This window comes from Aulonocara stuartgranti (assembly GCF_965226115.1).
Source record: "Aulonocara stuartgranti genome assembly, chromosome: 17".
NCBI classification, from domain to species: Eukaryota; Metazoa; Chordata; class Actinopteri; order Cichliformes; family Cichlidae; genus Aulonocara; species Aulonocara stuartgranti.
Genome location: NC_138953.1, coordinates 5298484 through 5312567, shown reverse-complemented (window position 1 = coordinate 5312567; position 14084 = coordinate 5298484). Strand labels below are relative to the sequence as shown.

Sequence of the window (14084 nt, the reverse complement as noted above, 5' to 3'; positions counted from 1 at the left end):
TGGCAATGAGACAGTACAAGAAGGTGTAATAAGCAGTTTTAAAAGTAATATTACCAATAAAAACAATCTACAAGGTGCTAAGAGTAACAGTAGGAAGTCCAGTTCATGCAGTGGTATAATGCTATGTTTTTTGTAAGTTAAGTAGTTATAGTAGGAAGTGCTTATCCCTGAGTCTGGTTCTCCTGGAGGTTTCTTCCTGTTAAGAGAAGAGAGTTCTTCCTGCCAAATGCTTAGTTGCTGGGGTTTCTTCTCCATCACTGTAGGGCCCTAACCTTACAATAAAAAGCACCTCAAGTGAACTGTTCTGGTAATTTGGTGCTATATAAATACAACTGAATTAAATTGTATTGAATAGTATAAAGTTGATAGCGATATTACAATTTGACTATTAGATAGTAGTAACTCATTTTATAAGTAGTATAACCTGTACAAAGTGTCTATTAGATGGAAGTAGCAAAAGTAAAGGGCTGCAAACACTACTACAACTAGTATGTGTACTTCTTGCAATGCTTCTATTTGGACTTTTTACTTTTTACCACATATTAATACTACTACCTTTATGTTGTGACAAAAATCGTTAATAAATTTTAACAGTACAACTAGTTCTGCACATGCATCAGTACATTTAGTGGTTTTATATATAGAAACAGTACTCTGGTAGAAGTAGTACTAGTACAAGAACTACTGAGTGTAGCACTGATGCAGGTAGTAGATCTTGTAGTAGTGGATATGTTGCCCACACCCCACCAGGTGTGGTTCTGAACCTCACTAGCATATTCTAGTATGTTATGTATTGAAGGGTGTCATTGAGCTGGCTGTTGACCATTGAACGGTTGGAATATGGCGTGCATGTGGTCGGCTACTCAACGTTTGGCGGTACAGTTGCATCAGTACAATCAGTTCTCATCTTCTAGGCGTCAGTTAATGTTGCTGCTTCACAGCCTCTGGAATGCCATATTTAGGCACAAGTTGTCCTTGGGCCGTATTTAAGGGCTTATGGCATTGGCAAGACGGGGATGTCATTCCAACTCACCAACTTTACCAATAAGCATGGTTTCTGCTGCAAAGGGATCAAGCCCAGTGGGTGAAAATGAAAAAACCAAAGTGAGTAAAAACAAATCCATTGAGATGGTGGGGGGAAAGCCAAACAATGCACAAAACACAAAAAAGGTCAGTGGGACGTTAATTGAGTGTATTGACTAAAAGAAATTTTAAATCCAATTCACTTCCATTCAACTAAAGATGAACTGCACCTGTCTGTCACTCAGTAACCACATGTGTGATTATGGGTTTATTGCTTATATTGTTTAAACAAATAAGAGAAGGACAGAAGAAACAGTTGAAAATCTAACACATGTAAGAGTAATGATAATACTGTGAGCATAATCTAAATAGAGGGTAGTGAACAGCACAGTGCTAATGCAAGTACTGCCTTCCATGTGTTGTATATGACTTCTGTTTGGACTGTTATCTAAAGTGTAGCAACAGAAGGAAACGTTTTATCTACAGGTAAGTCAAAAGCCAGACCATAAACTGTACTGTTCTCAGTCAGCATTAATAATAAACTTAAAACCCGAGCAGTAGAAGATTATACACCATACACACACACACACACACACACACACACACACACACACACACACCTGACCTGACAAGATGAGCCAGCAGCGTGAATAAGGATCAGGATAACCGTCACATGATGGCGTTTGTGCGTAATCTCCTTCAGACGGGGAGGTCTGCTTTGAAGCTCCGGCACATCCTGATCTAGACTGACACTCTGGCCCTCAGAGTGCACTCTGAGTCTTCACTTTACCTTAATTTAAGAAAAGAAAAAAAAAAAAAAAGCGTTTAACTAGCTTCACAGTGTATCTGTGGGGTTCAGCGAGGCCAAGTTCTGCTTTCAAAACAGAGCAATCCTAATCGCACAAAAAAGCCATGAGAGAGTTCCAGCGTAGAGCTACTTGAGAGTAAAAATAAAATAAAATAAAAGTAATGAGAACGTTTAAACGGAAAATTCTGAACTGATATATATGTTACTATAAAAAAATTAAGTAAAGCCTAGTTATCCACGGATTTAGACATTTGTGTGTGTTATGTAGCACTGGTGTAGTGTTTATGTGGTTTGATTATTGTAAATGTATCAGAGAGCGCCCGTGGTTTCCCAGCGAGGGAAAGTCAATCTGTTTGTACACAAACCACGTCACCGTGCGTAAAAGGTCTCCACCCTCTTCCTCCCTCTTTGCTGGTTTGGGCTGATGCAATGTGGCATCTATAAAAGGAAGAGCCCTCGCCCCTTTTTTCTAGCAGAACTGGGTTTTCTCTCCGAGCTCGCCGCATTTCTTGGACTTTGATTCAAATAGTCAATACATCGAAATTCTTTTCGCGTTTTTGCTTCGGTTTATTTATCTTTTTGCTCCTTGGCCTGTTTCTGTTTATGCTTTTTAAAGTCAGATCTGGTCTACTAGTAGGTCCATTCATTCATTCATTCAAAATTTCAGTCTTTATAAATATATATACATATATATATTAAAAAAAACCATAGTCTTCTCAAGGATCAGCTGATTTTTATAAAGAAATCGTCTGGACGTTTTTTTCTTCTTACTGAAAGGATCTTCAGGCATCCTAAGACATCTTCAAAAGGTAAGAATGTCGACATTCTCGTTTACCGTCAGAGGGAAAATTGGCGGATGTGGGCGGAACAGTATTTGAAATTTAAAAAAATCAAATCTTTACAAGTTTTAACACACTGCACAGTTTCTGATTGCACATTTTATGTCTTTACCTTTTTATTTTTAATGCGAGGTATTTTTCTTTAATTAAAAATCGTCTGTTATCGGGTGTTAAAAGCTAATCAGTGTGAAACAGAATGATTTCCTGTCACAGTACACAGTACATGTGCAGATCTCTCACTAAAGACTCATAACATGTCATTGTCTGAGAATCCCGAGGCGTTTTCTCTTATTAGGTCAGCCCTGATCCAAATAAATGAATAATGGAGTGTCCGCTTGACAGTGATGCTGCAGTGCTGGGCATGTATTAGGACACGGGCTTTTTACTGCCACACAGATCACAAAACACACACAGTGCGAAATGAAAGACATAGAAAAGTGTCTCTTGTGTGTAATCTGAAAAGGCTCTAAAGATAACCCTGCGCCTGAGCCACGGCCGCTGCGCAAAATGGGAGAGCCATGCCCATAAAGGGACAACACGTGTCATTGTTTCCAGTGGAGCCGGTCGGGTCATGGGAATAATGGCATTAAATGGCTCTGACCATTTAATGCCATTGTGGCTCTGTTTGGATCTTCATGTGCGTAAAAGTCATCCAAGAAGGTTATTTTACTATATGCCCGATTTAGACAGCTATGTCTGATTGTCACCTCGTTTTTGTTTCATTGGCAGTTTCTAAAATGGGATGTTTCAAGAAAAAGGAAAGTGAAAAGTCCAGATTTTAAGACGATTTTTGAGGGGGAAATGTGCGCAAAGTGTCACATTTGTCCGCGTGTACTGCGGCTTTTTTCTTTTGTATGTGTGTGTGCCATTCAGTATCTATGGAAGAGTTGGGGTGATGCCGGTCTGGTATTTTTCCACTGCCGGTGCGTCACCCCTCCTCCCTCCTCTCTTCTTCCTCATCTGACTCCGCCGTAGCTAAAGCATTGTCACGTGGTCTCAGATTCCTGAGTAACGCTGCGGTGGAGCCACTATAATATTGATTATTCTCAAGGCAGCGTGAACGCGCACAGCTAGAAATGGGGGGAAAAGACTGAGGAACTGACGCAGTATACAGAAATATAAGAAATACAGTTAATTAACAGTTAAAACAACTTTTTTTATTTATTTTTTTTAGCTTTAAAATGCCCGAGATGAGAGATTTCAACAATGTTCCAGAAGATGACAGCAGCAGCTCAAACAGCAGTGAATACCCATGCCCAAAGAAGGTGCCACTGGATGGGTAAGGCTCACTTTACACACACTATAGTGAAAAATATATACTTAAGAACTGAAAACTGCACATGGTATAAACCACACTTCACAAAAATAACTCTTGATTCTTCTCTTTTCTTTTAAAGCCAATACCCCGATTTTGACGCAGAGTGCCAAAACTTCCTCCCTGAACACACGGGCAAGAAGAAGTATGCTACTGAATCTGTAAGAGCTTCTCTTTTTCCTCCAGCACATTTATCTTTCTCCTTTAACCAGTGATGTGATGTCTCATCTTGTCCTAACCGTCCTGCGTCTTTTCCACAGCACCAGGGTAGTGCCTCCTTTGGCATGTCCGTCTTCAACCTGGGCAACGCCATCATGGGCAGTGGCATCCTGGGTCTGTCCTTTGCCATGGCCAACACTGGCATCGCCCTGTTTGTGTAAGCATCTATTACTTACGTCTGTCCAATGCAAAGAGGCAAAAGGAAACAAACAAAGAAACTCCTTAAGCTAACACCAGAGTCAAGAGGTTAAGATGTAAAGAAAACCAAATAAGCATGACTCAAAACTGGTGTGTTTTTATTTCATAATCCGCATTCGGCTCAGATGAGCACGGGCAGGTATGGCTTTGTCTGTTGCATTGGTGTGACAGCTTGTGATGTATAGCATCTCATTGAATCATTGAATCTCTGCACGACGACTTTTCGCCGCCAGCAGAGTGTTTATGTGTCCTTTATGCAACTGCTCGACCCTGAGAGTCAGGGTTGAAAGTTTACAATTGTTCAAATGTTGTTCAGCTGAAGTACCAGCAATCTTGAGATTTTTTTTAAAGTGCATCTCATTGTGAGTGATAGTGCCCCCTGCTGGTTATTCAGCACATTATTTGTGTGTGTGGAAACACTGAAGCCACCTTGCATCAGCCGCGTGCTGCATTTCTTAATTTTTTCTTTTTAGCCCTCCGTTTCTCACTCACGCTGGCAGCATCTGCTGGAACTTTTCACAATCAGTCTGTCAGCAACCAATTGAAAGAAATCAGATTATTGGGTCCAAATAAAAAATCTAATATTTTTTTGAGTCCACTCGCAGTATTCGACATCTCTGGGAGTCAGAAACAAAAGGGAGTGGCAGGAAAAGCAGCTAAGTCGAGGTAATCCTGCTGCTCCACGCACGAATTACGTAAATGGAGAGATAATGTACGCTTGCAGGAGATCATGAATGGAGCTGCAGCTGGCCAGTCTGATCCCTGCATCTGCAGGAAGCTGGGGATTACAAACACCTGATGGCTCCTACCCAGCTGACAAACCTTGCTACCTGCGCCTTATGTCTCTGTGTTTATATGCTGAAGTACTGTCTGGTGCTAGTAAAGCAGATCAAGCCTTTGCAAACTAAGATGAGACAGAATAAGGACGTCATAGACAGACGAGCAGCCACTAAAGCAGCTGGACACACAGCTGAACATTGCGTTTATCAAAGACAAGTCTCAGAAGGCCAAGAGATTTACTTTCATCTGAACTATTAATAACGCCGAGTGTACAGTGCTGCCTCTGCAGCATCCCAGGGGCAGGGAAACCTTTCGTCCTTTGGATTCCTGCTGATGCTGCTTGTGACTCAAAGAACTTAGAGTTCTGGGTTTGTTTTTGACAAGGCAGATTGCAAACTTGCACACGCTCAGGTCTCGAAGGAAACACTAAAGGTACTGACACTTTGCTCTTGGAGCAGAAATCATCCTAACGGCAAATTCTCCCAAAACACACGAGATCTGAGCCATCACAAGAGAGAAGGGATGTGAGACATGATCAGTAGACCCTGCACAGCAATATGTGACCTTCACGTCAGCCAAATGTCAATGTGTTTGTTCACCAGTCAGGAAAATACATTTGTCATTCAACTGGCCTTCAAAGGCCCATGTTCAGCACTTCAGCCTTGATCAGAACATTTCATCATTGATTTTTCTGCTTTTCTTTTTTTTAAATCTCCTAATTATATCAAGGTCGCAGGTAAACATACAGCTAAAGCTCTCCCTTGTCTGTTTACAGGATTCTTCTTGCGTCTGTCGCCATCTTCTCCTTGTATTCTGTGCACTTGTTGCTGAAGACGGCCAATGAAGGGGGTAAGTCTATCAGACAAACATCCCCAAATGCCAAGTGTGTATTTTTTTAAAAATACTTTTGTTCTAAATCCACAATTTTTTGTGTCTTTAGGCGCACTGGTGTACGAGCAGTTGGGTTACAAAGCCTTCGGGACACCGGGGAAATTCGCAGCCTCCCTCTCCATCACCATGCAGAACATTGGAGGTAAGAAAAATGAATGTTACGTAACTGTAATAGATCCAACATGTGCTCACTCAGAAAGCTAAAACACTGCTCCTCTGTGTCTGCAATGAGAGCATGGAGGGGGGAAGGCACGGGGGGAAACCTTGGTTGATGGAAACCAGCTTGTTTTGTTTGTTTTTGTAGCTTCCAGTAAAACCTTGAGTCATTTTACAAGCATCTGGGCCCCTTGCCAAATATTAGAGATCATTATTTTTATGGCAGAGTTTCCTCCTTTTCTTTTTTCTCCCTCAGTTTTACAGGAAAATGTGCTAACTGGTGTTGTTGTTGTTTTTCTGTTTTTTCCCCAACAGCCATGTCGAGCTACCTCTACATCGTGAAATACGAGCTGCCCACTGTTATAAAAGCTTTCACAGGAGCCAACGACGAGTGAGTGACTTTGATATTTTAGCAGCTTCCACACACAAACGCAGGTCTGGAAAAGTTAGAAATGACTGCATGTCTGTGCGCACCGCTCCAACAGACACAGCGCCTCAAACTGGCCGACATGACCTCTTTAAATGCACCGTGTGGTGTTTTCTTGTAAACAAACATAAGCTGTGTTTACATGAAGAGGGGAAAGTCATACAAACACTGCTGGATGGCTCCACTAGCAGCTAAACGCTCTGCTTGGTGGCTTTGAATTTTCAAGCTTTATAGTAATACTAGCCATTTCTTTCTTTTTCATGTTTCACTGCTTTATTTCACCTAACACAGGAAACACTGCTGAAACTGGCGCATTACTTATATGAATATTTTTAACAAATCAAATAATGAACCTGGAGGTTGTAGACTTATTTCCAAGAAATCCAAGGATAAATCAGTCAAGCTGGCCTCTGTCCAAGGAACATCTGATTCGATTTTGGTAGTGGTTCAGGTCAGACCACCAGACCATTTGTCGTGCAGCCAAAGATGTAGACTAAATGTCAATACAGCATGGTTTACTCGCCCCAATAGGAATGTTTGCTGGTTGCACTAGGACTACAAAAGGGAGGTGTTGGTGAAAAAAATAAATTCCTAGAAGGAATGAAAGAGAACCGGAATGCCCGAAAGAAGCACTCGAGGTGGACATGTTAAGCAAAATGGCTGCCAGTTGTTTTTCAAGTGCTGAGTGTCGGGGAAGGTGAAGCAGCGGCTTTGTCGCTCTGCTTGGAGCACAAGCTGTGTAGGAGGACTGTCTGGCTGTTTTTAAATGGACGGACAGTGTTCTGTCTTTCTGAGCGGCTCTTTCAAAGAGCCCTTTTAGAAAATGCAGCTGGTGCCGCACAGAGATGGAGCGCGGGATGATCTCACCGCCACCCGGCTTCGAGTTTAAAAAATTGATGTAGTTCGCTCTCCTCTGTGCCGCTTTGTTACATCTATTTTTGTAAGCTATGCAGTCATGCTTGCGGAGGCCAGTTCTTGTCAGCTAGTGTGCAGAGGCTGAGAGGTTTGATCAGCCCTAAAAGCTGCAGAGGATTTCACAGGAAAGTAGATTCAGCGTGCTGCTTTCGGCATCACGTAGCTAATTAAATTACTTGTGGTCCTGGTTCATCAGTTTGTAATAAGATCAAAGCTTCTTAATATGCAAGATATACACAAGAAAGATGATAAAACTAACAAACAATTCAAACTCATTGACAGTAGATTTCACAGTAGAACACTGCAAAACAACCTGTGTTGCCCCTTTAACACAGCTACAGAAATCTTTACCTATTCATTGGTGATCTCCATTAGCTAACACTGACATGCTCTGTCTTGTATTTCAGTCAATGGTACGTCAACGGTGACTACCTGGTGTTGCTGGTTAGTGTTGGCATTATCCTGCCCCTGTCGCTGCTAAAGAACTTAGGTAAGGAAAGTGTGTGTGTGTGTGTGTTTTGTGGGTGGGTGCTGCGAGTCAGATGCATTTCTGAACAGGGTTGGGTTCAAAGTCAGTGACGCACTTGCACACATGCAAGATTTCAAAAGCTTTAAAATCTTAATAGCGTAGCGTGACGTGATACAGGAGGGCATCGCTAATGATTGTGTTTTTCACTCTTTCAGGTTACCTTGGTTACACAAGTGGTCTGTCACTGCTGTGCATGGTCTTTTTTCTGATTGTGGTGAGTATGACACACCTTTCCTCATTCCTCATGTTAGCGTATCACCGCATATCCTTTACACACATCCTTTGGCCTGTTCTTGTTTTGCCAATTGAGTTTCAGTCTTCCAGTGAAATCCCTTCCTCCTACACAACAGAGCGGGATTCCTTTGTTTTAAAAAATGTAGTCAAATGAATTCATTTAATAGTGGAACAGGACAGCACAACAACAGTCAAGTCTTTGTTTCTGATCATGCCGTAAATGTGGTTTTAATGAACCTTTGCTTCTTTACAATAAGGAGCTAAAATGGGAAATTTGCTCTCTGCTCCTTCAAGGTGATCATCAAAAAGTTCCAGATCCCATGCCCTCTCCCTGATATTCACGATGACAACTTGACTCATTCGTTGAACATCTCACACAGCTCACACAGCGACAATACTTCTGACGAGGACACCTGCAAGCCAAAATACTTTATTGTCAACTCACAGGTAAAGACTTAGAACATCTGTAGAATTGAAATAAACCATAATGAAATCATTTCTACTTTTTAGACGTTAGTTTAATGAATTTTATTTACCTCCCTAGACTGTTTATGCTGTCCCTATTATTACCTTCGCCTTTGTGTGCCACCCCGCCATCCTGCCCATGTACGACGAGCTCAAAGAGTGAGTATACACTGCCGTCTTTTTAAATTTCCCTGACATATAAAACACAATTTACAACTTTTTTACAGTCATTTTTGTCTGCTGTCTAAATAAAACATGTCTTCAACTCTCTGCTGAACAGCCGTTCCCGCAAGAAGATGCAGAATGTCGCCAATGTTTCTTTCCTGGCTATGTTCATCATGTACCTGCTGGCTGCCCTTTTTGGATACCTGACTTTTAACCGTAAGTCAAGACAGTAAAAATGTAAATATGTACACAAATTTTTTACGTGGGGAAAAAATGTAACTAAATTTAGTTTCTTGACGCAGTTAATGTCAACACACACCTATACCAGTTCACAAGAAGTTATACAAAATGTTAAATGGGCTCTGTCATCTAAGGTTAAGCGAGAAACTTTCAGGAACAGTAGTTATGCAAGACTGTGAAAAAACCCACCTGATGCCACTGAGCAGTGTGCTAGCATGTTTGTGTTCCCGCGCGTCATGACAAAAACAACTGATAGACCACCAAGAAATGTTCCTGGAACTTACCAGCAGTTATACAAGAGAGTGATAGTGAAAACTGTGACAGTGTGGCGTGCCCCCCCCCCCCACCAGTTTGTAGTCGGGATGAGTCGACATTGCGAAATTATATTTGTTTTACCTACTTAAATACTCCTAAAACAACATAGAAGTCTCCAAAGAATTTAGGTGGTTTGTGGCCGTAAAACTCTTGCTTAAATATACATCTAACAAAAAAATGCTTTTTTAGTTCTAGTAAAACACTTATTTTACATTAAAATATCATAACAGGGTGTTAAAAATGAAACAAAATGTTTTTTGTTGCTGTGCATGCTAATGTCAACCTGCAAACCTTTGTAAAACCACAAGGCTTAGCAAACCATTGTTTCAGTTAGCTTAGCTTAAATTTAAATGCGGAAAATTTAAAAATTCTGAATAAGCACACAGCTTAAGGCAAAGGAAAATGTAAAAACTAGACCCCAAAAAACAGAGTCAAAACATGTTTGCTTTTTTCATTAGCTGGTTAGCTTAGCTCGATCCAGAGACGTCTCTGAAGCGCTAGCATTCTTCTCATTATTATTTTACTATTTATGTAGTACAGATTCTTAAAAATATAAATAGCGTGTAGCCAAATTACTATACTAAGATAAGCTAATTAGCAGCTACTCCCACCTTTACACTGATTGCAAAGATATGAAAGAAATTTAGCTTGTCATGAAGCAAATTTTTATGCTATTAATCCTAATGGCACATATACACATATAAATATGGGTGATATAATATATAAGGTTTTACTTACTTTGCGTTTATAGAACTTCATAATAAAAAATCTTTGACTAACAATGCAAATTTAAATTTTTTCTAAAATTTAATTTATAAAATGGTATCAGGTTCTAACCATTAGTTATCCATGTACAGTCCTGTAGATGAGTAGATGACTTTAACCCTGACTTAAGTGGAGGACATCTGTTGTCTTTGTCTATAGAGCACGTGGGAGATGAGCTGCTGCATACCTACACCAAAGTGTACAAGTTTGATGTGCTCCTGTTGATTGTCCGTCTGGCCGTGCTGACCGCCGTCACCCTTACTGTCCCTGTTGTCCTCTTCCCTGTAAGTTTGAAAAAAAATGTCACAGAGATTCTAAAATATGAATTACTACAAATAATCGGTCATGTGGAATAACCTCCCTGTGTCTTTCTCATTGTGCAGATTCGTACCACTGTCAACCACCTCCTGTGCCCTTCTAAGGGATTCAGCTGGGTTCGTCACACTACCATCACTGTGTTCTTGCTGGCTGGCACAAATGCCCTGGTTATTTTCGTTCCCACCATCAGGGACATCTTTGGCTTTATAGGTATGTGTCTGCATACAAGATACTGTAATAACATCTTAGCAACAGTAAAAGAAAGGATTGTGACTAAAATGTCAAATGTCTTTACTCTGTCAGGAGCTTCTGCTGCTGCCATGCTCATCTTCATCCTGCCTTCAGCTTTCTACATCAGACTGGTCAAGAAAGAGTCCATGAAGTCTAGGCAAAAGATCGGGGTAAGATGGAGTTCGATGAAATGAACAGTTTTGGAACTTTACACTTATTTGTTTCCTTGCCAAGAATTCGACATGGTTGTAGCTGCAGTAATTAGCCCTTTAGTTTAACTTCATATTAAGCAAACACTTGAATTAACTCTGTTCAAAACCACAATTCTTATGTTTGATTGTTTTTTTCTTTTTCTTTAATTCTCATATTTTTAACTAAAGGATAACACAAATAGTGCAACAAATGGGCTTTATCTTCTGCATTGCTAAGCTAAAGTAAGATAATTAGCTTTATACTGAACCGAAGACAACAAATTACACATTTGTTGAACTGTGAAAGGTTTCATTTAACTTGGTGTGAATGAACACATTAGCTAACTGTGATCTTATTTTGCTCTCTAGGCATTAGTCTTCCTCGTTCTCGGTATCGTGGTCATGCTTGGCAGCATGACCCTCATCATCCTGGACTGGATCAAGAACGCCACAAGCGACAGCGGACACTAAACCTCCAGCTCTCCTGCTGTTTGCTGCTGGCTCTTCGACATCCTTGTAACCAACATCAAACCTATTGTAAACAAAGAAAAACACAAGAACTCGCTTCATGTTCAGCATTGACTCGCTGAGCAACGGACCATGCCATTCCAAGAGAATGTATCTGAACTTTGTACAGTATGCTGTGATAGACCACAACGTCAGCGTTTTACTTTTTTTGTTTGTTTCTGTTTTTATTGCAACTTTTTTCATTGTCATTTTTGCTCATTTTTATTCTTCGTGTTTTGATAGTTTGAGGTATGGGGCTTTGTTTTGCTTTTATTTTTGAATAGTTACTAAAGGTACAGCTGAAAACAAAATTATTTTAACGTGCCTCACGCCACAGAAGAAATAGTCATAGAGTTCAAAATAGAGCTTATGCTCAGGTACGCTGCAACTGTCCTCTGAGCTCGGCAACAATAGATCCTGCTGACAAAACAAAAGAAAAACCTTGTGAATTTTCCAAATCCTGACAAGTGGGAACAGACTTAGTTACGTTCTTTACAACAGTTTTTCTTTTTTTTAACTTTGCCAAAACTGTGTTTGTAAAGCATAATTATATAGTGAAAAGCACTTAAAATCAGCACACTTGTCAGTTTTCACAGGCAAGGCCTAACACAGCCTATTTCAGTATTTGTACCAAGCCTCTGCAACCTTGTTAACAGTGTCAGCTTTCCTTGTAAAACTGTGCGTCACTCAACAGAACCTGCCCTTTCAAACCCAGCACTGGGCGCTGCAGAGGTTCTTGCGTGAGGTCTCTCCTGAAACTGTATTTAGTCTTTATAACCTGCTGAAGGTCTGCGCAGCGACGACACTACTGCTTTGAGAAGGCCTGCGAGCCTCCCGGTTCCACTTCCCCCACTCAGGGGTTGTGGGAAACTTGAAATTTTTTCTTTATGGGAGAATACTTTGAATTTTGACCACATGCCGTGGTTATAAGATACCTGTTAAACTTGCAAAAAAAAAACAACCTAAGAAACAACTAAAAACAGGTTGCACTCTTGAACACCTTCAACCAAACAATAACGAACAAGAGAGCTCGACGCGGATTCCTTCCCACCGAGTGGAGAGCCCGTCGTAGATGGCACACTGTGCTTCCAACATTCACACGTCACCGAAATGTTGTCATCTATTTATGGAAGACCGTGAAATCAATGTAATTTAAAATATTTTACTATATTTATATAATATTGTACGTGTACATGTATATGTGTGTATATATATATATATATCTATTGAGTTCACCTGTAAATATGCTTTTTTTTTTTTTTGTACAATGTTGTATTGGAGCTGTAAAACAAAACAAATCCCAAGGTGGTTAATACCAAATTTGTTTCAGTGCATCGGAGCTTCAGCGGTTCTTCTCCGTTAAGACTGACTGAAATTCTCGTTTAGGAACTGTGTGAAAGCCCCGTTGTTGAGCGGTATCAGTCTTCTTTTCCTTTTTGGCCCCTGAACACAAACACAGCAAAATGTTGTTTCTGCACATCTCCGCTTGAGAGTACGTCAACCAACTCTTGACCTCAGGAGCAAAGAGGGCTTTGCCCATCAGTGTTACACTGTTGTTTCAATGAAACACTATGTATATCCTGTAATTACTGTCCAAATAAATCAAAGACAAATGGTAACTTGAGCTGTGTACACTCTTTCTTGTCCTCTGTTGGACTGTTTTTTGTTTGTTTGTTTTTTTTTGGGGGGGGGGGATGTGGAAGAACTACTATGTTTAGTTTTTTTTATGTCCAAAACTCCTATGCACTGTGCTAAAGAGAGAGACCAAGTTCAGCTTAGATAGACCCAGGCCATATTTTGCTGTAATACCATTTTGTACCATGAGATGGTGCAGCAGGTCAATGTAAACTTTTTTATCAATGAAAATACATTTTTATTTACAACAACAGTGTGAGAAAAGGAAAAGCTTCATGAGGGAAAAGAGCAGCTAAAAAAATTAAAAACATCTGTCAAAAAAAAACACTGCCGGTGTCACCCCTCCTCTCTCTTCTTCCTCATCTGACTCCGCCGTAGCTAAAGCATGGTCACGTGGTCTCAGATTCCTGAGTAGTGACCCATCACTTCCCTTACCTGTGGCACCTGGATGTCTCTAAACCACATACATACACATACAAATATTTAAACTCCTCCAATTGGAGGAGTTTAAATATCTCGGGGTCTTGTTCACGAGTGATGGAAGAAGGGAGCGGGAGATCGACAGACGGATTGGTGCAGCGGCTGCAGTGATGCAGACGCTGTACCGGTCTGTTGTGGTGAAGAGAGAGCTGAGTGTAAAAGCAAAGCTCTCAATTTACCGGTCGATCTATGCCCCTACCCTCACCTATGGTCACGAGCTGTGGGTAGTGACCCAAAGAACAAGATCGCGAATACAAGCGGCGGAAATGGGTTTCCTCTGAAAGGTGGCTGGCCTCTCCTTTAGAGATAGGGTGAGAAGCTCGGCCATTCGGGAGGGGCTCAGATGCTCCACATCGAAAGGAGTCAGTTGAGGTGGTTCGGACATCTGACAAGGATGCCTCCTGGGCGCCTCCTGGGTGAGGTGTTCCGGGCATGTCC

General features: G+C 40.9%; 1 protein-coding gene across 1 annotated transcript; it reads left to right on the top strand.

Annotated features, from left to right (window-relative positions):
• The first annotated feature begins 2284 nt into the window (after window positions 1-2284).
• slc38a2 (solute carrier family 38 member 2) lies at window positions 2285-13150 on the top strand. Its single transcript, XM_082510264.1, has 16 exons — window positions 2285-2640; window positions 3845-3949; window positions 4068-4146; window positions 4246-4361; window positions 5958-6031; window positions 6123-6215; window positions 6545-6620; window positions 7979-8061; window positions 8256-8314; window positions 8629-8781; window positions 8879-8958; window positions 9080-9180; window positions 10444-10568; window positions 10668-10812; window positions 10906-11003; window positions 11394-13150. Exons 2-16 carry the CDS (start codon window positions 3852-3854, stop codon window positions 11493-11495), a joined length of 1482 nt encoding a protein of 493 aa, XP_082366390.1. The 5' UTR covers window positions 2285-2640; window positions 3845-3851; the 3' UTR covers window positions 11496-13150.
• The last annotated feature ends 934 nt before the right edge of the window (window positions 13151-14084 follow it).